Source organism: Theropithecus gelada, chromosome 15, assembly GCF_003255815.1.
Source record: "Theropithecus gelada isolate Dixy chromosome 15, Tgel_1.0, whole genome shotgun sequence".
Classification (NCBI taxonomy): Eukaryota; Metazoa; Chordata; class Mammalia; order Primates; family Cercopithecidae; genus Theropithecus; species Theropithecus gelada.
The window spans coordinates 88,214,091-88,237,829 of NC_037683.1; the positions used below are offsets into that span (position 1 = coordinate 88,214,091).

General features: G+C 38.4%; 1 protein-coding gene across 3 annotated transcripts in view; it reads right to left on the reverse strand.

The window, feature by feature from the left end:
• Positions 1-23,739, reverse strand: part of TRPM6 (transient receptor potential cation channel subfamily M member 6) — a 162,327-nt gene that overhangs the window by 21,503 nt on the left and 117,085 nt on the right. For all 3 annotated transcript variants that reach the window (XM_025359443.1, XM_025359445.1, XM_025359444.1), the window contains exons 26-31: positions 16,746-17,890; positions 16,311-16,423; positions 9,547-9,667; positions 6,549-6,640; positions 4,955-5,013; positions 2,158-2,183 (exon numbers count right to left, since the gene is read on the reverse strand). In XM_025359443.1, coding sequence (XP_025215228.1) covers positions 2,158-2,183; positions 4,955-5,013; positions 6,549-6,640; positions 9,547-9,667; positions 16,311-16,423; positions 16,746-17,890 — 1,556 coding nt within the window. The remainder of the gene's footprint in view (positions 1-2,157; positions 2,184-4,954; positions 5,014-6,548; positions 6,641-9,546; positions 9,668-16,310; positions 16,424-16,745; positions 17,891-23,739) is intronic.

The window sequence follows — 23,739 nt, forward strand, 5'->3', positions numbered from 1 at the left end:
TAGTATAGTATTGTGTGTGTGTGTGTGTGTGTGTGTGTGTGTTTATGCATCAACTTAAGAGTTAGAAAGCATGGGGAATAGGAAAGTTCCTGTTTTATATAGGATGGTTAGGCAAAGCCTCTCTCATAAGGTGAAATTTGAGCACAGAGTTGAAGGAAGAGAGGGGCAGCAATATGAATAAATGAAGACTATTCCAGTGATAGGTAACAGCAAGTGCAAATGTCCTGGGGCAGGTCCATGCTTGTCATGTTTAAGGAGGAGGGTGTACCCACAGTGAAATGCACTGAGAGAAATGAGGTTGGGGGGTGGCTGGAAAGCAGAACAGGGTGTTGTAGACTCTGTTTGGACTTTGCTTTTGCAAAGTGAGGAGGAATGCCATTTAAGCAAGAGGGACTCAGTTCAACTTTCAGTTTAAAAGGATTATTCTGGCTGTTTCTGGAAAAAGACTACTAGAGAGCAATAGTTTGGAGGCCATACTATAATCCAAGGAAGAGATTATGATTGCTTAAAAACCGTGTTATGTGGAAGTAGCAAAACATGATCAAAGTCTTGATATATTTTAAAAGATTTACTGATAGATGGGATGTAGGGATGTGAAAAAATGGAGGACAAGTATTGCAAGACTTTAGCCTCAGGAACTGGGAGGACAGAGTTGCCATTTCCTGAGATGAGAGAGGACAGTGTTGGAACATTTTGTTTGAGACACCTTTTAGACCTCCACACGGAGGTGTTACTATGTGGTCAGTCATATTCTGCAAGACAGAAATAGTGAATGAAAGAGATCATGCCTATAGGCCTGGAAATTCGAACTGAGATCCAGCTTTCAAGAATATTGAGGAAAAACTCAGGGGTTTGCAGTCTGTCTTTGGGTAACAGGAAGTCATTGAAGGCTTCTACCTGAGTGATGATTTAGCATTCATAAAGATAATTCTGATAGAAACATAAGAAAGTTTAAAAGGAGACAAACCAATCAGAATGCTAAGACAAACTCAAGGGCAAATGAAAGTATACACTTTTGTTTTGGAAAATAAATAATGGTGGTTTTAAGGTAGGAGCAGTAGGCTAGACCAAACAGATCGCTTTGAAGATGTGGGGGTGGGGAATGGCTGGGGAGGGACGGAGTTAGAAGGCAAGGTTAATAATAGCTAAGAGCAATGGGGTGGGAAGGAGATTGTAAATGACTAAGATTTCCAGCTTGCATGAAGGAACAAGAGGCTCTCAGAAAGACCAAAAGTAAGTCAACAAAGAAGTAGAACAGCCAAAGAAGAAGAGCCTCAAGGAAACATAGAAAAGAGAGGGTGTCATGAAGGAAAAATGGTCAATATCAAATGCCATGAGTTCAGCGAGAACTGAGAAGAGTCAAGTTAGTTAGCAGTTGTAGTGGAGTTTCAGGAAAGTGATAGGGCACACTCCATGGGCTGAAGATCAAATGTTAGTTGCTCTTTCAATTAATCTGGAGGTGAAGGGTTGGAGTGGCAGCTTGAAATCTAGGCAAATCAAGAAAAAGACGATTTGTTTCTTTTGTATAGAAAACAACCTAAATTTGTTAGTAGGCTGAGGAGAAGGAATCAAGTGCAAAGCAGGTGGGGGAGTACTGGAAACCCAAGAAAGTGTGATGGAACAAGAATACAGAAGATGAAGGTGCCTTTACATCAAGGAGTCAAGAATATGGAAAGGAGTTTGTAAATTGTAGTCAAGTTTGAGAGTAACTATAGTGGCTTTACTAGGGAGCTATCTCACATGACCTAGTTCTATTTAGCCATGTGGGGCCCCAGATCTTACTAAAACCCTACAGGAAAAGGCACCCATATAACAATCTTATAAATGGCTCTGAATGAGTAATGTGTGCAAAAACAAAAGGACAGTAAGAGTTGGTGAGCAAAATGAGCTCAGTGCTTACACTCTCATTCACACAGAAAATGGGGAAATGACAGCCAGAAACAGGTCATTCAAAAAGTTTTAAACCAGACATCAATCCCAATTTGTCTGAAGAAAGATATTCAAATTTCTACTCTTCTACTGAACTTTCTACATTGCATGGTGGACAAAAATCATAAACACAATTTCAAGAATGACAAAAGTATCAGCAGGACAGTGAACCCCAGCATTAAAAAGATGAAAAAATAAAAAATAAAATGTTTAAATAGAAAAACTTACTGTCAACTCCATTTGAACTTTTCAGCCTGTTTGAAAAAACAATGAAGTTGTTTAGATAATGCTGCCTTAAATCTTACAATTATGAAAAAAAAAGGAAACAGCACGTGAAACAGTAACAACACAGAGTGTATATTTTATACACATGTAAAATACATATACAGTCAAGCACTGCATAATGATGTTTTGGTCAATGACAGACAGCATAGATTACAATGGTCCCATAGATTATAATGGAGCTGAAACATTCCCAACACCTAGTGACATCTTAGCCATCGTAAAGTGACAGTGCAATGCATTACTTACGTGTTTGTGATTATGCTGGTGTAAATAAGCCTGCTGTGCTGCCAGTCATATAAAAATAAGTACATGCAACTGTGTACAGCACATAATACTTGATGATCATGATGGATGACTATGTTACTGGTTTATGTATTTATTGTATTATGCTCTTTTTCATTCTTTTAGCATGTACTCCTTCTACTTGTGTGTTTTTTTTTTAAGTTAACTGTAAACAGCCTCTGGCAGGTCCTTCAGGAGGTATCCAGAAGAAGGCATTGTAATCATAGAAGATGATAGCTCCATGCATGTTATTGCCCCTGAAGACCTTCCAGTGGGACAAGATGAGGAGGTAGGAGACAGTGACATTGATGATCCTAATCCTGTGTAGGTCTAGGCTAATGTGTGTATTTGTGTCTTCATATTTTTAAAAACTTTAAGAAGTAAAACTAAATAAATAAATAATTTAAAAACAGAAAATGGCTTCTAGAATAAGGATATAAAAAAAGAAGATATTTTTGTACAGCTGTACAATGGATTTGTGTTTTAAGCTAAGTGTTATTGTAAAAGAGTCAAAAAGATTTTTAAATTTTTTAAAGTTATAAAGTGACAGTAAAGCTAAGGTTAATTGATTATTTCAAAAAGAAAAAAAACTTGTATAAATTTAGTGTAGCCTAAGTGTATGCATAAAGTCTCCGGTCATGTAGAGTAATGTCCGAGGCCTTCACATTCTTTCACCACTCATTCACTCTGACACCCAGAGCAAGCTTCCAGTCCTGCAAGCTCCATTCATTGTAAGCGTCCTATACAGGTGTACCATTTTCTATCTTTTATACTGTATTTTTGCTGTACCTTTTTTGTGTTTAGATACACAAATACCATAGTTTACAGTAGTCAGTACGGTAACATACTGTACAGGTTTGTAGCCTAGGAACAATAAGCCAGACCATATAGCCTAGGTGTGTAGTAGGCTAGACCATCTAGGTTTGTGTAAATGCACTCTATGATGTTTGTACAAGTATGACATCACCTAATGACACATTTCTCAGAATGTATCCTGTTGTTAATTGATGCATGACTGTATATATATTTGAAAGAGAAGTATTAGTTACATCTAATCCTTATTGTATCAATAAAGAAGTAAGTTTTCAGCGCTGCAAGTGTTTTTATAGAAAAATGAGCACCAGATCTGTATGTAAGTCATTTACTGTGTACACCCTCAGCTAATTGAAAAGCAGTTGTTTTTTAATTAGCTTTGTGATCACACAATATATATAAGATGTAACTGTGTTTGTATTCTTCTGGATCAATTAAACTAAAAGGTTCCTGAACTACGCAAAGCAGATGCCTACAAATGAGTCTGTGAATGTCTCTGGACAAGCCTACAAATCAGTTTCATTAGCCCACGTGGCCCCTAAATGTTCACAGGCTGAAATTAGTTCTCTTTAAATTGTTACTTGCCCTGCTCAAATGCACAAGTGGCCACAGGCGAGTCTGAACAAATACATTCAAATAATATCTTCGGTATTTAAGGTCCTTAGGAAAGAAAGTACAATTACGATTATTGTTCAAGTTCATGCTGCAATAACCCACTACTCTGCATGAGCACAAACTACTGAATCTTTGGGAGAAGAAAGTCACGTGTCCTTTAAGTCTGGAGGCAGGCTTGCACAGGGTCCATGACGGGAGGCCTAGAGAAAGACCATCTCTAAACAGAGCTGACTGCAAACTGAAAGTCACCTTCTACCTGCTGGGTATCAATCGGCACTTCCACAGAGTAGATGGTTTTGAATTCTACCTGTATGAATAGCTAATTTGATGATGCAACTAGGAAAGTCCAGAAAATACTACAAATAAAATAGGATAATGTTTGCTTGGTTGGTTTACAACTTTCCTATCTCTAAATATATACTAATAAAATTCCAGGAAGATACTCAAGTCTACAACCACGTGAGTTCTCTATATTCTTTCTCCCCCCATCCAAACTTCCTCTCCCTGTCTGTCTCAACCTTTCTCAGAGTTATTGCTTTGGTGATTAGGATGTTACTGAGCAACCAAAAACAAAAAAGATATGCCTTATAAACTAAAAGGAAAAAATAATTATTTTAAAAATTAAAGAATAAATGTAATCAGGTGTTCAGTCTAAGTCTGTTTCTTGAAGCAAGACAGATTTATTTCTACTCTTTTATGCAAATTCACAATCTTATCTATCCAAAAAGATATGATAATCATTATTCCATGTGTGTTTTGACACTGAAAAGGCAAACGTTTAATTTGTTATAGGAGTATGTGTTTCGTTATATTCTTAAAAGGCACTCAGGTGAGATCTTGTTGCCAGAGACAGGAAAACTTGGAGAAGAAATCATTTTCATTCTGCTAACAAAAGAACAATATTGTCATTTGACACACACTTCTTTTTCTCCCTTTCTGACTAAATTAAACCTTTGTTTCTAACCAAGTTAAAAAAAAAAAAAAAATAGAAGCCAAAGACTCTCAAAGATAAACATTTAGAAATACTCACAGGGAGTTCCTATTGAGGTTGGTGCTCCTGGAATTCCACAAAGCATTTTTGCTGAGATCCTGAGCAGAAGGAAAGGCCATTACGTGTGTGCTCAACATAATCCCACCCCAAGTTTCTAGGAATGATCTGCCAAACACGCTTCTTGGAGAATCTTTCTTTTTTCTTCATCTACCTGAATATTCTTCTTTTAAAAAACATACTAAACCCAAGCCAGAAAGATGCATAATGTTAGGGCAATGTCAGAGAACTCAGTGTGTCGATGGACTTTAACAGAATGAAATTACCTTTAAGGAGATATCAAACAGAAAATGTAATATGTGAAATTTTTTACAGACCAAACACAGAAAATCAGGACTAAACATACACAGTTAATGAGGATTGAACATACACAATCAGCTAATGACATGGAGAAAAATGAAAGTACAAGTTGACAGACAACACGGATCGTCACATTGTTATGTCTTATGAAAAGATTCTCATCTCAGGTCATGATGATTATTTAAAATAACATTACCTTGGATTTATCTCATTTGATTTCCTACTCAAATTCAATTATTTCCCGAGACCTAGTATACTCCAGGCATTACTCTAGGTAGGCCTTTTCATAGTTGTCATTTTTGCTGTCCGTTAGCAATAATCTCATAAGGATGGCATTAGTCCCACTTTAGAGATACAGCCAATGAAGCTTGTAGGTTAACTGATATACATAGCTTTGAAACGTAGAAAGTGGCAGAACCAGAATTTGAACACAGGTCCCTGCTTCCAATTATCCTCAAGTATTCTGACATTTTACTTTGAAAATCTTTCACAGATCCTATTCCTATAAGAATATCTAAGGTTGTTAGTATACAGTCATGTCCCAACAGTTCTCAAGTTCAAACAGGTAATATTCAAACAAAGACTTAAAATTAGGTTTCTTGGGTTAAGCTAATTATTCACACTTCCCACATGGCGGATGGCACAAAACAAGGCCCATATTTTTAGACAGCAAGAAAAACAGACTGCAAAACCAGAGAATCTCAGCACTGAAGAAACACTAAGGGTCCTTTACCCCGCAAGGCTTGAATCCCCTCCATCATGCCTGCGAAGAGGTTTGTTCAGCCTATGCTTGACTGATCGCACTAGTGAGGGACTCACTACTTCCAGAAATAAATCATTCCATGCTTGGAAAGCTCCAATTGCTAAAAATTTCTCCTCAGATTGGGCTGAAATCTGTCTCCCAGTAGCTTCTATATGTTGATTCTAGATCTACCTCTTAAAAGAGTATAGAAAATAGCTTATTTTTCTTCCACATGACAACTTTCATATATTTGAAAACAGTTTCAAAAACTGAATTCTTTCATGCTAAACATCCCCAGGATACATTACTGAGCGGACAGGTAAATTGCATAAAGAAGAATGTCAAAGAAAGAATAACGTGTAGGGGATTGAAAAAATAGAACAGGAATTCAACTGAGCATAGCTTCAAAACAAAGATTAAACAGACTGTCAATAAAAGTAGAAGCCAATTAAGGGACATAAAGGTAAACTGGGCATAGTCAAGAGAAGCACTGCATGCTCGAATGTTTTTTTTAACTCCTAAAATATTTTTTACCTCTTGAGACTGCTTTAGATAATCGCTGACTTGTACAGCACATTGCCCAATGTCTTTAGTTTTCGTTTTCTGATGTATGTAAGGTTTTACACCTTGTAAAGAGGAAGAGAAAGATTAGAAAATACATGAAAATGTGTTACATTCAAATCACAGTTCCCAAATAGAAAAATCTGAACACAGTACATTCATTTAAACTTGGATATAGTTTTCTCTTTCTGTTTTTAGCAAGTTTTACCAAGTTTCCTTTATCCTTTTTTTCCTCAAGAGGTTGAAAACTATATATTCTATTTCTATTCTTCTATAGTTACTTTCGCATTTATAACAACTTACACTTCTCTATCGAAGTCGAGAATTAAATGATCCATAAACTGTCCTCTTATAAGACAACACCTTTAGTAATTTTTATATCTACCTTGTCCCTGCACACTATTGCACATGCTTTATTTAAAATATGTGAAATTTAATTCCATTCCTAGTCTAATTAGGAGTCCTTCCTTAGCAACTGCATCAAACATCATAGTAGGCTACTTAAAAACAACAACAACAAAAGAATGATAGAGGCCAGGCGCCGTGGCTCACGCCTGTCATCCCAACACTTTGGGAGGCCAAGGTGGGTGGATCACCTGAGGTCAGGAGTTCAAGACCAGCCTGACCAACATGGAGAAACCCTGTCTCTACTAAAAATATAAAAATGAGCCAGGTGTAGTGGCACATAACTGTAATCCCAGCTACTCAGGAGGCTGAGGCAAGAGAATCGCTTGAACCTGGGAGGCAGAGGTTGCAGTGAGCCAAGATTGTACCACTGCTCTCCAGCCTGGGCAACAGAATGAGACTGTCTCAAAAAAAAAAAAAAAAAAAAAGGAATGCCATCAAATAAATAGATTTAATTTTTAGCCTTTTATTAAAAAGGATGATGAGGATCATTACTGTTATTCTTTTTGTAGCTGGTACCTACAGAGTTACTACATACAGTAGATGCATAATAAATATTTAATGAATACTTGGTCGGATTAATTCTGAGAATAATACTTATTAGGAGTCCTGACTAAAAATAGGAGATAACGGTTGTATTTTTCCCTAATGATTTTGTGCTGGAAAAAAAAAAAAGTATACAAGAAGTGTAAAAAATACTATTTGAAGGCCAAGTGTAGTAACTGGCACATGCCTGTAATCCTAGCACTTTAGGAAGCCAAGACAGGAGCTCTGCTTGAGGACAGGAGTTTGAGACCCGCCTGGGTAACATAGCGAGACCCCCATCTCTACAAAAAATAAACACAATTAGCCAAGCATGGTGGCACACGCTATAGTCCCAGCTACTCGGGCGGCTGAGGTGGAAGGATCGCTTGAGCCCAGGAGGTCAAGGCTGCAGTGAGCTGTGATCACGTAACTATACTCCAGCTTGGGTGATAGAGCCAGAACCTGTCTTTAAAAAAAAAAAAAAAAAACAGAGAGAGAGAGAATGCTACCTGACAGGGCATCTGCCTATCCACAAACTGTTATTTTTCAAATTCTTTTTCAATTAATTATTAAGTCAGACACGTTTCAAAAAAATAAGGCTCCCAACTCCGGATGTGGTTCAAGGAAGACAGTGGGCCTCGATACTCACTCAGATTAGCTGGGCACTCGGATCAACCTATTTCCCTAGCCTTACCTCCCCATCTGATCATCTGACTTAATGAGATTCTTTCCCAGAAACCTCCTGCCATTTGCATCTCTCTACGTTTGAAATTCATTGGAAAGAACTTAAATGATTTAAGAATGATATATAATATCCTAAACATAAATTACACTATTTATAAAAAAATACCTAATATATATATAATATAAATATATGACATTTATAAATAAAATGAATCTATTTATAATTGGTCCTGGAGTCAAGTCTTTAGGTGTGGGATTTGATTTATTCAAACTTATGGTCTCTAGTAAACGGTATGATTAAAGTCAAGGCAAATTAAGCTCTCAAGCTAATCTATAAATTGAGGGGGTGCTGACTAATTTAATTTCTAAATGTCTCTGTCAGCTTAGAGTCCACTTGATTCTCAGTGATTTAACAGACAAGTGAGTATTTTTAACATAAAATCAGGGTTTCTCCACCTTAGCAATGACATTTTGGGCTGGATAATTGTCAGGAGGACCTATCTATCCCGTTCATTGTAAGATGTTTAACAGTATCCCTGTCCTCTACTCACTGGGTGGCAAAAGCATTCCCCCCCATTTTAGTTACGAGACAAAAATATCTCCAGACATTCCCAAGTGTCCTGTGGGGAAAGTGAGGGGAATGTGTAAAATTACCCCTTGGTTGAGAACCATTTACCATACGAACAAGCAGATTTTTAGAAAAGTCTGACAGCATAAATTTCAATACAATGTCTACTTGTACCTTAAGTTTAGTATTTTAAATATTTTTAAAACCTATGACTCCTTAATCACTTAGTCCTTTCTGTTTATTGGTAAAGGTCTCTTATCTAATGTAAGAAGTCCAAAGTTCTGATCATTGCTATCTTTTCTGTTCACAATCTGCCCTCATCTTACCTGTCCAGACTTATTTCACTGTCCAGGCCTAGCCCATAGTATTCATTCTTGGCTGGTTGATCCATCTTCTCTCCTCTACAAGCACCATTATTAAGCTTAAGAGATAATTTCAGTGTCACAGGTACTTTAAGAATTTATAAGATTAAACAATCGCCTATCCATAAATCAGACTAAATGAATACTGTCTGGATAAAACACTCTGAGTAAGGTTCAACAGCTTTGAATACAAGAGACTATCTAAATCTTAATTTTTCTTTTCTGGAGTCCTTTAGGCAAAAAGAAATTTGTCCCTGTCATAAAAATTAAAAGCAGAAAAATGCTATTTTCCTTACAGAGTGTAACTACCTTCTCTTTCCCTCATCTCCATGTGAAAGAACAGGAGGGACCGCCAATGGTCTAAAGACTGGACCCTGAGAAAACTCCACCAGGTATTTTGGGATCCAAGAGTGTAGATGTTACATACTTGTCTGACTGCATTTGGACACTGTGAACCAGTTCTTGCTGTACTCCTCCTCAGAGATGCTGTTTTCTCCTGGCTCTGGATTCAATTGGTCACTCTGAGAGCAGGCATTAACTGTTATGATCTGGAGATAAAGACACTTGTTGGAACACAATGACATTAATTCAAAAGCACAGTGAGTCACACTAATAGAAGAACCATGGTGAAGGGCGGTGTCTGTTAACACTGGCTGCATATTACAATTGCCTGGGAAGCGCTGACAAATCCCATCACTTAGGCTGGCAGGACACAAGCATCCACGTGATTTCTCTTTGCAGTCATGACTGAGAACCCCTGCTCCACACCTTAGTTCTTAATCTTGAGTGCACATCAGAATCACCCAGGCTTAGGGGCTGGTTTAAGCCACAGGTCACTGGATCCCACCCCTGGAATCTCTAATGCAACAGGTCTGGAAGGAGGGAGAATTTGAATCTCTAATTCCCAGGTGATGCTCATGCTGCTAATAGGAGATCATATTTTGAGAAAATGTTTGAATCCAAAGAATTCGTGTTGGAATTCTAGCTCTGTCATTTAGAAGCCATGTGAATTTGGGAAAATCACGTAATGTCTTTAGCCCCTTTTCCTTCATTACTAAAACAATAGATAGCCAATAATATGACTGTTCTATATATTTCCGAGCTGCAGAACAAACGGGGTAAATTGGTAACTCAAAAGCAATAAATAAATAAATGCAAGTTTGAATTACTGAACTCAGTTGCAATTTCTAGTTGAACACTGGACATGTGAACTATTCCAAAAATAAATCTACTTAAGTGCATATTTCTTGGGATTGCAGAAACTCACGGCATTTTCCCTGAAAGAATAGCCTTCCTTATCTCTCCCCTAAAAGGTGCTTTTACATAATTGTCTCAATACTAATCTCTTTGCTTCTGCTTCTCATTCTAAAAAAAGGCTAAGGTATTTTTTTTAATGCATCCAGATTATTATTTAGAAAAATAAGTGTAAAAATTTTTTAAATAAGGCAGAGCATTAAGATCATGAAAGGTGAATTCTTACAGAATTGCTACTTGAGATCTAAAACTTCCTAATGATATATAAAAAGACTCACTGAATGAAAATAAAAACAACACATCAAAATTTGTAGGAAAGAGCTCAAACAGTGCTTAGAGGGAATTTTATAACACTAAATGACTACATTAGAAAAGAAGGCCGGGCACAGTGGCTCACACCTGTAATCCCAGCACTTTGGGAGGCTGAGGCAGGTGAATAGCTTGAGTTTAGGAGTTTAACAAACAGCCTGGGTAACATGAAGAAACCCCATCTCTACAAAAAGAAAAAAAAAAATTAGCCGGGTGTGGTGGCACACCTGTGGGTCCAGGTACTCGAGGGCCTGGGGTGAGAGGATCACTTGAGACTGGGAGACAGAGGTTGCAATGAGCCGAAATGACAACTGCACTCCAGCCCGTGTCAAGAGTGAAACCCTGTCTCAAAAAAAAAAAATTTAAGAAGGAAGTCTCAAATCAATGACCAGAGTTTCTACCTTAACAAACTAGAGGCCAGGCGTGGTGGTTCACACCTGTAATCTCAGTACTTTGGGAGGCCGAGGCAGGCAGATCACCTGAGGTCAGGAGTTCGAGACTAGCCTGGCCAAAATGGCAAAACCCCGTCTCTACTGAAAATACAAAAGCTAGCCGAGTGTGGTGGTGTGTGCCTATAGTCCCAGCTACTTGGGAGGCCGAGGCAGGAGAATCACTTGAACTCAGGAGGTGGAGGATGCAGTGAGCCAGTATCGTGCCACTGCACTCCAGCCTGCACTACAGAGAGAGACTTTGTCTGAAAGACAAACAAACAAACTAAAAACCTAGAAAGAGAAGAGCAAAGTTAAACCCAAAGTAAATAGAACAAAAGAAATAATAAAGATAAGAGCAAGCATGAATGAAACAGAAATCAGAGGCTAGGCGTGGTGGCTCATTCCTGTAATCCCAGCACTTTGGGAGGCTGAGGCAGGCGGATCAATTGAGGCCGGCCTGGTCAACGTGTCGAAAACCTGTCTCTACTAAAAATACAAACATCAGCTGGGCATGGTGGCACAGGCCTGTAATCCCAGCTAGTCAGGCCTGTATTACCTGTGCCTGATTACAGGCACAGGCCTGTAATCCCAGCTAGTAATCCCAGGCTGAGGCAAAAGAATTGCTTGACCCTGGGAGATAGAGTTTGCAGTGAGCTGAGATTGCGCCACTGCACTCCAGTCTGGGCGACAGAGAAAGACCCTGTCTCAAAAAAAAGGGGTGGGGGGGTGCGGAGGAAGGGAATTAGAGAAAAATCAATGAAAACAAGAGCTGGTTCTTTGAGATGATCAATAAAACAGATAAACCTGTAGCCAGACTGATTATGAAACAATGAGAGAAAATCCAAATTTAAAATGTTAGGAACGGGCCGGCCGGCATGGTGGCTCGCCCCTGTAATCCCAGCACTTGGGAAACCAAGGTGGGCAGGTCACCTGAGGTCAGGAGTTTGAGACCAGGCTGGTCAACATGGTCAAACTCCATCTCTACTAAAAATACAAAAATTAGCCAGGTGTGGTGGTAGGCACCTGTAATCCCAGCTACTTGGGAGGCTGAGGTGGAAGAATCGCTTGAACCTGAGGCAGAGGTTGCAGTAAGCCAAGATCAAGCCATTGCACTCCAGCCTGGGTGACAAAGCAAGATTCCATCTCAAAAATAAATAGACGACTAAACGAAATAAAATGTTAGGAACAAAACAAGTGATGTCACTACCCACAGATCTCAAAGACAATAAATGAATAATAAGAGAAAATTATGAGCATTATGCCAATACATTAAACAACTTAAACAAAATGAATAAATTCTTTGACACACACAAAAAAAGCTCATTCAAGAAGAATTACATAACCTAAATAGCTCTATATCTATTACAGAAACTGAATTTGTAGTTAAAAGCTTTCCCACAAAGATGGTTTCATTGGTTAATTCTACCGAATACTTCAGACTGAAATAATATCAATTCCTTACAAATTCACCCAGAAAACTGAAGAGGAGGGAATACTTCCCAACTCACTAAATAAACCAAGCATCATCCTGATACTAAAACCAGACAAAGATATTACAATAAAAGTGAACTAAAGACAACTATCCCGGCCGGGCGCGGTGGCTCAAGCCTGTAATCCCAGCACTTTGGGAGGCCGAGACGGGCGGATCACGAGGTCAGGAGATCGAGACCATCCTGGCTAACACAGTAAAACCCCGTCTCTACTAAAAAATACAAAAAAAATAGCCGGGCGAGGTGGCGGGCGCCTGTAGTCCCAGCTATAGGGAGGCTGAGGCAGGAGAATGGCGTAAACCTGGGAGGCGGAGCTTGCAGTGAGCTGAGATCCGGCCACTGTACTCCAGCCTGGGCGACAGTGCGAGACTCCCTCTCAAAAAAAAAAAAAAGACAACTATCCCTCAATAATTGATGCCAAAAAACTAATGAAAATTTTAGCAAAATGAAACAATATAAAAAAATAAAATCATGACCAAGTGGGATTCATCCCAGCAAAGTAATTTAATATTCTAAGAATTCTAACATTATAAAATTAATTAATGAAATTCGCTGTAAAATAACACAATCAAAAGGAGAAATATCTGATCACCTAAGTAGATACAGAAAAAGCATTTGACAAAGGCTAATATCCATGAATGATAAAAACTCTCTGAAAACTAAAAACAGAAGGAAAGTTTTCAGCCTGATAAACAGCATCTATAGAAAAACCTGTAACTCACCTCATTCTTAATGGTAAAGGATTAAATGCTTTTCCCCTAAGAACAGATACAGGAAAAGATATCTGCTTTTATCACTTCTAGTCAATATTATATCAGAGGTTCTGGTCAGTGTAATCAGGCAAGAAAAGGAAATACAATGTGTCCAGATTGAAAGGAAGAAGTAAAACTATCTATGTTTGTACATAACATGGTCATGTATATAGAAAATTCTTAAAAAGCTACACAAGAACTACTCAAGTAAGGACGCTTAGCAAGGTTGCAAAATATAAGACCAGTATCAAAAAACTTCTATATACTACAAACAAATAATCAGATATTAAAATTGTTAACTAATTGCAGTTATAATAAAATCAAAAATATGAAATAGGGATGCATTTAACAAAATATGTGCAAGATCTGTACTCTAAAAACTATAAAATATTACTTCAAGAAATCAAAGAAGACCTAAATGGAGAAATATATCATGTTCATGAATCAGAAGATTCATTATTGTTAAGATGTCAACTTTCCCCACATTGACATATAGATTTATGGCAATTCCATTCATAATCCCAGCCCACTTCTCTATAAAAATTGACAAGCTGATTCTAAATTTATAAGGAAATGCAAAGAACACAAAATAGCCAAACTCCTTGAAAAAGAAAAAAATTGACCTTTAATATATGACTCAAAAATTATCATAAAGTTGTATTCAAGATAGGATAATATTGGCATAGAGATAGAAATTGATCCATACATATTGTGATCTATATGGTCAACTAATTTTTGACAAAGATGTCAAAGCAACTCAATAGAAAAAAGATATCTTCTATTATTGTTAATATGGTCAAGAATAGAATTGAAAAAGATATCTTTTTACCAAAAAGTAGTAGAAAATTTTGATATTCATATTCAAGAAAGAGGAAAGAAGAAACTCAATTCTTAGCTATCTTCATATACAAAAAATTACCTCAAAATGGACTATAGACCTACATGCAAGAGCTAAAACTATAAAATTCCTAGAAGAAAACATGAGAATAAGTCTTAGTGATCCTGGCAAAAATATTTTAAATGTGATACAAAAATCACAGACTATAACAGAAAAGAATCAAACACTTCATCAAAAAAAATATGACTTCAAAGGACATTTATGAAAATTAAAAGGCAAACACTGAGACAAAATATTTGCAAAAATGTCTACTCAAAAAAGGATTTGAACATATATTTTAAAATGCTCACAACTTTATAATAAGACAACAACCCAATTTTTTAAATGGGCAAAGATCTGAACAAACATGTCACCAAAAAAGATATACCGCCATGCCCCTCATAACAATATTTCAGCCAATGACAGACCACTAATACAATGGTGGTCCTATAAGATTATAACGGAACTGAAAAATGCCTGTCATCTAGTGACACTACAGCTGTGATAACATGTAGCACATTTTTTAAAAATAAATTTAGTGTAGCCTAAGTGTATAGTGTTTACAAAGTCTACAGTAGTGTACAGTAATGTCCTAGGCCTTTGCATTCACTCACTGCTCACTCACTGACACTCCTAGAACAACCTCCAAGTCCTGCAAGTAAGTGCCCTATACAGGTGTACCAATTTTTATATTTTATACTGTACTTTTACTGACTCTTTCTATGTTTAGATACGCTTAGATACACAAATACCATTGCGTTACAATTACCTAAACTGTTGAGTACAGTAACATGCTGTACAAGTTTATAACCTAGGAGCAACAGGCTACATGGTACAGCCTAGGCATGTGGTAGCTTAGACCATCTAGGTTTGTGTAAGTACATTCCATGATGTTTGTGCCATGATGAAATCACCTAATGACACCTTTCTCAGAAAGTATCCCCATCATTAAGCAATGCAAGACTGTACAGAAAGCAAATAAACACATGAAAAGATGTCTAGTAGCATTCGTCACTATGGAAATACAAAGGAAATCGTACCATGAGATACCACTACACATTCACTAATATGGCTAAAATTGAAAAGATTGAGTATGCTGAATTGGTGAGTGCTATGATTTGAATGTTTTTTCTTTCCAAAACTCATGTTAAAACTTACTTCTCAGTGTAATCGTATGAAGAGACGGAGCCTTTAAGAGGTGACTGGATCATGAGGGCTCTGGCTCACGAATAGATTAATTCATTCATGAGTTAATGGATTATGGAGGGGATGGGTTATTTATCATGAGAATGGATCTGTTATAAAAGCCTGTTTGGCTCTCTCAGGAGCCCCCCTCGCCATGTGCCACCTAGGATTCTGCAGAGAATCTCTACCAGCAAGAAGTCCCTACCAGATGTGTTCCCTCCACCTTGGACTACCCGGCCTCCAGAACTGTAAAAATAAACTTCTTTTCTTTATTAACCATGCAGTCTTGGGTTTCTATTATAGCAACACAAAACAAACTAAGATAGTGAGGATGTGGAACAGCTGAAATGCTCACAAATTACTGGTGGGCATGTAAAATATTATGATTACCTTGGAAAGCAGTTTGGAAGTTTCTTCAAAAATTAAAAAACACTTACCATATGACTCTGACATTCCATTCCTAAGTATTTACCAAGGAGAAATTAAAACATATGTCCACAAAAAGACTTGTACACAAATGTTCATGATAGTTTTTTTGGAATAGCCAAAAATTGAAAACAACCCAAATGTCCTTCAACATGTTAGCAGATAAATAAATTGCAGTATATCCACTCTAATGACTCTTAAATTTATATCTGGGTGTGATTGTGTACACCTGTAGTCCCAGTTACTTGGAAGGCTGAGGTGGAAGGATTAATTGTGCCCAGACGTTCAAGATCAGCCTGGACAACATAGCAAGACCCCATCTCTTAAAAAGAGGAACAAATTATATCTTCAAACCTTTCAATACAATGTTGTTTTGTGTAGATGACACTTTACAATAAAGATAAATCAAACTAAGACCACTACCTTGACTGCTCAAAACCTAAAAGATGGAATAACAGTACACTTACTGGCACCTGGAGTCCTTGAGTATTCTTCTTTTTCTTTGACAGTCTCCTGTCTTTGGTTAGCATTTTTGCTTTGACCCATGCTCCCTGCCCTATTTCTGAAGAGCTTGAAAGATCTGTAAGGGAAATGGTCTACATGAGAAAGTTGACAACAGTAAGGGGGGGCCATTTTGTTTTACAGAAAAAGCTGACAGAACAGGGAGAATGACAATGTGGTTAAGAGTCATAGATTATGAGGCAGGAGAATGGCGTGAACCCGGGAGGCGGAGCTTGCAGTGAGCTGAGATCCGGCCACTGCACTCCAGCCCGGGCGACAGAGCGAGACTCCGTCTCAAAAAAAAAAAAAAAAAAAAAAAAAAGAGTCATAGATTAAAAAAAAAAAAAAACTGGTAGCAATGCAAAGGACTTAATGCTGTTTTTTAAATGTTTATTCCTTACTTTTAATCTTACAGGTCTTCATCAATTTCTCCTCCTTATGGAATCTAAAACTATGACTCCTAGCGAAGGGCCTGTCTCTGCGGAGAGGATTGATCCAAAAGGATGTGTTTGGCTGAAGCCATGGTCCCACCTCTGAGCATTCACTACTCTGGGCCGATCTCGTTGAGTTATCAGATAGGGAGCTGCCCTGGGTCTGCTTCTGGTGCTGTTCACTCCGAGCGGAATCACTGTCACAAGTGGAAGGCAAAGAGGTTTGCCATTTTTTCTTGATGCTAAACACACCAGTTTCATCGCCTTCTGAAAATGCCCAGTTTACATATCCACCTCCAGTTTGCATGATCTTGGCTTGGGAAAGAGGGGAGGTTACTGTCATGGGTTCAGGTGTGCAACTCAAAGTGGGTAGCACTTGCTCCGACTTGTCTTGTCCATCCACTAAGTGAGCAATTGGCTTGTGCTGTTCCTTGGGTTCATGCACTGATGCCTGGTCAGAGACAACTGGAGTCTGCCCAGTCAGATGAACAAGAACCTCAGGATGGATGTCCTGTTCATTTGCCAGCACATCTGTATTTGCTTCCACAGAGGGTCTGGATAGAGGCAAGACAGTTTCTGCTGAAAAAGGAACTCGCTTTAGATTAGAAGGGACCAGAAGAAATTGGCCATACTTTGAGTGTGCTTGTTTGTTAGGAGACCCCCCAGAAGCCACTATACTACTTTCTGTTTTTTGCTTTTCCTGGTCATTTCTTACATTTGCAGCATCTCTTTTACTGTCTGTAATCTCAAGAAGCGCCCCCCTCTGCACTCTTGGGGGATGCCGGCCTCCAGCCAGGCTCCTCAGCAAAGAAGAGGGCATGCTGTAATACTGGTATTTCTTCTCTCCAGCGATCTCCATGCTGCCTAGAACCTCTGCACAGATGACATTGCTCCAGCTGTGGGGAAGTTTTTTGCAAGTAGAATGCTTTCTCTTGGCCAGGAGAGCCTCATCCTCTTGCAAGGTGTCAACAGCAGAAAGGACTTTTAGGGTATCCACAGTCAGGGCAGAGAGATCCTGCAGGTGTCCCACCTGGCTATCCAAAGACAGTAAGGAGTCCTTTATAAAAGACACCTTTTCATTCATTTCTTTCAGTTGGAAGTACATCTCTGTAACCCTAGTGGTGAAGGGAGGGAGAAAACCAACAAGCACATTAAGCCAGTGGGAATTAGCTCTCTTCCTACCCTACTTCCATCCTTAAATGGCTCCTCAGTCTCAGTTGCTTCCCTAGGTTAAGTCTATCTTTTGCCTTCTTCTTCCCCCAATACATAACTCTCATCTCAGGTGATCTCATCCACTCCTATAATGCCCACTGCTACCCATAGGAGAGGACAAATCACAAATCTACATTTCTAGCCCTTCTTTCTTTTTAATATTTCAGAGCCACATTTCCAGTTCCAGCTAATGATTCCTTCAATTGTGATCAATCATCCCGTTTTTATTCATTAATATATTTATTCATTTACATAACAAACACTGGAATACTTCCTAATAGCAAGCATTGTACAATTTTAATGTGTATAGGAGATCCTGAGGAAGAAAGAATGATAGAAACAGAATCAATAATCAAATGTGTAATTAAGAAGAAAAAAACACGGATCTTTAAAATTAAAAAAAAAAAAATCTCTAACTCTACTGTTCAAACAGGCTTCCCAAGTTTCAAACAAAATCCATTTTAGAAGACCTATATTCAGAAAAAGCCTAATGCAAATTTTTAAAGTTGTTTGAATACTTTAACTGAAGATTATGATGTTCAGTCACTGATTTATGTAAAAGCAACACAACGCATCTTCACCTATTCAAATGTAAATATAAGTTGCAAGCAAATTGAATTAAATGTAACAATTAGTCCAGGTGCAATGGCTCAGGCCTGTAATCCCAGCACTGTGGGAGGCGGGTGGATCACTTGAAGTCAAGAGTTCGCGACCAGCCTGGCCAACATGGTGAAACCCCATCTCTACTAAAAATACAAAAATTAGCTTGGCATGGTGGCGGGCACCTATAATCCCTGCTACTCAGGAGACTGAGGCGGAGGTTGCAGTGAGCCCAGATCATGCCACTGTACTCCAGCCTGGGTGACAGAAAAAGACTCCATCTCAAAAAAAAAAAAAAAAAAAGTAAAGATTAATTTAATTGAGAGATGGTTACTATATGTCTGTACATTTCCTTGTAATTATCTCTGTATACGGATGAGGTTGGTTTTGTATCCCCCAAAAAGGATATGTTGAAGCCTTAACCCCAGAACCATAGAATGTGACCTGATTTGGAAATCAGATATTGATAGAGTAATCAAGTTAAAATGTGATAATCAGGCTGAACCCCAATCCAGTATGACTAGTGTCCTTATAACGTGAAATTCTGACACGGACACACACAGAAGGAAGACGATGTGAAGACACACAGGGATAAAATGGCCATATGACTGGAGTGATGCATCTATAAGCCAAGGAACACCCACGGTTGCCAGCAAACACCAGAAGCTAGAAGAGGCAAGGAAGGATAGCGACACCTTGATTTTGGACTTCTAGCTTCCAGAAGTATGAGACAATAAAGTTCTGTTATCCTAAGACACCCAGTTTTTGGTATTTTGCTGCAGCAGCCCTGAGAAACTAATGCAGCTATCTAAACTTCACTAGCAACGGAATAAATTACAACATGTATGAGTTGATTACATAAAAAGAAACTTGTATGCAAAAATAGAATACAAAAGTTTAAAACAAAAATAAATTGGAAAACTAGTATTCTAATAAATTTAATGAGGCATTGATATCCCTTGATTAAGCAAAAACTTTCATATTTATTGAGGGAAAAAAAATTACCAAGACTCCCAAGGATACGAACAGATGAAAAGATAAAATACAAAAGGTAAGGAAACCCAGTAAAATCATCAACCTCATTAGGCAATCAGAGATGAAAATTAAGATAACAATGAGTTCATCTATATCATAACAGCATTCGTTTTATTTAAAAAAGAAAAGGTGAAACAGTTCCGTGATAGCAAGGATGGAACATAGGGACACAATAAATATAAAGGAAATGTAATCTTACTATGCTAAAACAGACAGATATTTGTTATATTATGAGACAGAATATTATGCAGCCATTAAAAATCATACTCACATTGTTGATAATTATTTTATAAGGCTATTTCTGGTGGTAGAGGCAGGGCTGGGGATGTCTAGTATGTTCGGTATTATGTTTTTAAAATTGGTATAAAATTTTTAAGTTCAGAAATAACAGTTAAAATATATTTACAAAGTATATGTAATTAATTGGAGAAAATATTTTTGATGCGTAAGAGTGGAAAAAAAACAGGATACAAAATAGTATCATTTTAACTGGAAATATGTAGAAGACTAAATTTTAAAAAGCCAAAATTTTCATAGTGAACTCTGGCATATCACATTGTTTTTTTCTTTCTTTTCTTCCCTTGTTCTATTGTTTGGGGGAGAGGAGGTATAGTTTCAGTTTCTCAATAATGAAAATCTTTGATAAACAAGATTAAAGTAAAAAAACAGCGTGGGAGGGAATGTAACCAACTGTGTCATGGCTGACATGACCATTGCAGAAATGAAAAATGATTCCCGCTCTTATCTGGGGGCAGGGAGAAGTCGTGATTATGCCATGAAGAGTTTAACACTCAGCTGTAACAAGTACTTCCCAAAATAGTGTTAGACTTCCCATCTTTAGAACACATCTCAAGTCACAGGGATTGAAAGAAAGATTTTCCACTTCCTCTTTCTGGGACCTTTGTGAATAGAAATTAAAGAATAAAAAGAGTGGCATCTTCCATTTTTATTATATTCTATGTGAGTAGAACCCTCTTTTTTTGCTTCTGCTATAGAATTCAACTTCTATAACTCAATAGAGGCTTAACAAATGCTTCCTGACCTTCTGGAATCTGCAAAATTAGAACTGGCAAGGATGATGTGGGAAACAGCACAAAATATATGTATACTCCCTTCCAAATACGCTTAATTAGAGCCTCTCCATCCAGTGCACTGTTTCATTTAATTCAAAAACAGTACAGTCTGAACACCAGTAATGGAGACTCATTAAGTTCCATTAGCAGCAGTCACATCGAATGATACAATAGAAACCAGCAACTATTCACAGCCACAGGTAACACGCTACAATAGAAACCTGTTAGACAAATAACCTGGTCACCCTCAAATCAGGTCCCTTGCTTTTACAGGCACTTAATTTCTAAAACTTGATGTCCTGTGAAACATATTTTAATTATATTGCTGGACCACCAGTGACATTAATTTAATCTAGTCTTTCAGTCATTCTGACACATAAAATTTATCATTTTAGTTTCTTCCAAGCAAGGTATGAGGACGGAAGAAAGATGAGAATGGTAATTGTTTTATTATGGGCCTTTAGGCAAGATGCCTTAAAATGAGATAACAGCAAGTACAATTACAGTCATCATGAAAATCACCATATTCACTGAGTGCTCACTATGAGCCAAGCATTTTATAAAGATCTACCTGTACTATTTTATTTAATCCATGTAACAACTCTATAAGGTAGGCATTACTATTATCCTTTCATAGAAAAGAGCTTGGCTCGGCCAGGCACGGTGGCTCATGCCTGTAATCCCAGCACTTTGGGAGGCTGAGCAGGTGGATCATCTAAGGTCAGGAGTTCAAGACCAGCCTGGCCAATATGGTGAAACCTCGTCTTTACAAAAAAAAAAAACAAAATTAGCCGGGCATGGTGGCAGGCACCTGTAATCCCAGCTACAGGGGAGGCTGAGGCAGGAGAATCACCTGAACCCAGGGGGCAGAGGTTGCAGTGAGCTGAGATCATGCCATTTGCACTCCAGCCTGGGCAACAAGAGCGAAACTCCGTCTAAAAAAAAAAAGGGGGTTAGGTCACATAGCCAGAGTCACATGGCCCATGAAAACGTCAGGAATCAAACCCAGACAGGCCGACTCCATATTCAGTGGCATTGACCACCGCCTTCTGGTACCTCTCACCAACTCACCTAGGATCTAGGCAAATTCTTTTGGGGATTCCGAGAGTACCATGAAGTACTACACGAGCTACACCAACAACTCTCATGCTGGGAGGTGTCACAGATGTTACTCAGTAAGGTTTCATGGTCATATAGTGGTAGGACCTGCTTAAGCTATAACTCTGTACTGACGAATTACAAGGCACATTATGTTACAGTGTTTATACTTTTTAAAACCACAGTATTTCCCAAATATAATGTACCAACACATGCTTAATGTGGAAAAATACCTAAAAGCATCTTACTGCACAGAACAGAGAAAGGGAAAAGCTGACTTACACTACTAGGATCAAAAAAGAAGTTAGAGTCCCAAATAGGGAAAGTAAGATTTAAAACAGCCTTGTTATGTTCTCTTTTTCCACTGTCACAACTCACTTGATTCTAGGAGGATATAGCAATCTCTTCTTCAGAGGTAGGCTAACATGCAAAATCCTCCGAACCTTCTTCCCCTCCCTCTTCAAACTATTTCTTAGTTACCTCAGGAAATATTCTCACCTCTTTCCCATACCTCATTTATGAGGTCCCCACAAATGACCTCAACAAAGATGACAGTATAAAAACAGTGCCACTGAGATAGCTCCATCAAGAGGGAAAATGGATTGCATTTTGAAGTTTAATTAGAGCTGCAGGCTCAGATGCAGTAACTCATGCCTGTAATCCCAGCACTCTGGGAGACTGAGGCAGATGGGTTGCTTGAGGCCAGGAGTTCAAGACCAGCCTGGGCAGCATTAGCAAGACCCTGCCTCTACAAAAATTAAAAAATTAAAAATTAGCTCAGCGTGGTAGCATGTGCCTATAGTCCTAGCTACTTGGAAGGCTGAGGCAGGAGGATCGTTTGAGCCCAGAAGTTCAAGACTGCATGAGCTCTGATCACTCCACTGTATATCAGCCTGGGCGACAGAGCAAGACTCTACCTAAAATAATAATAATAATAATAATAAATTAGAGCTTCATAACCAAATTCTAAACCTCTTGGAAGTACACATAATTTTCAGAAGGTACATATCCATTTAACTTCTAACCCTCTACTCAAATCCCAAGAAAAGAATCCAAGAGAAATACAATGCTTTACGATGGTTAATGTTTTTAGGATTTTATCATTGAATTACTGGTTTATAAATGTCTGGTTCTCAATTTTCACTCTGTGTTCCCTTAGCTTATGATACCACCTTCTTCTAGTTCTCTTTATACTCCTCTGAATGGTTATTTATGGTCTTCTTCATGAGTTTCTCTTTCTTTGCCCATTACAGGTGTTGGCGCCTCCCGGGATTTAACTCTCAGCTCACTAGGTTCCCTCACTCTTGCTTCCTGGGCATAATCGCTTCCTCTGTCATACTTTTAGTTTCCTACAGTAGGCAAGTGACTCCTACAGTTGACTGTCCCAATAAGCAGATGAGCTCCTCCACTAGTGCAAATGCTCCCCAGGGCCTTGAGATGCACACATCCAAAGCCTCCTGAACATCTCTGGCTAAATATATTACAAGAATCTCAGCTCAAGAAATCTAAACCTCATTGCTTTCTCCTCATACCTCCTGTGCCTTCTTTATCTCGGTGGTGCCAGCTTTTACCTGATTACCCCACTCTGGTCTGAAAGTCGTGCTGGACTCTAAGCTCTCCCTTAGCTCCACATCTGATCTTTAACATGCCTAATGAATTGTTCTTTCTAAATGTCATATTCACCCCTTCCTTTCAATCCCACCACCACCAACCTTGGCAAGGTTGTGGACACATCAGTGCGCTGCACTGTTCTCTCAAATGGTCTTCCTGGTTCCTATTCTGACCCCTCAAATCCACACCATTACTGAAGGTAAATCCGTCCATATCTCTGACCACCTAAAATCCTTCCTTAGTTTATAGTTTAGAGTAACCAGCTCTCCATAAACTTATCCCAGTTCATAATCTTATCTGTTCATTCCCCTTTCCTTAAGGGTTGGAGGGGAATT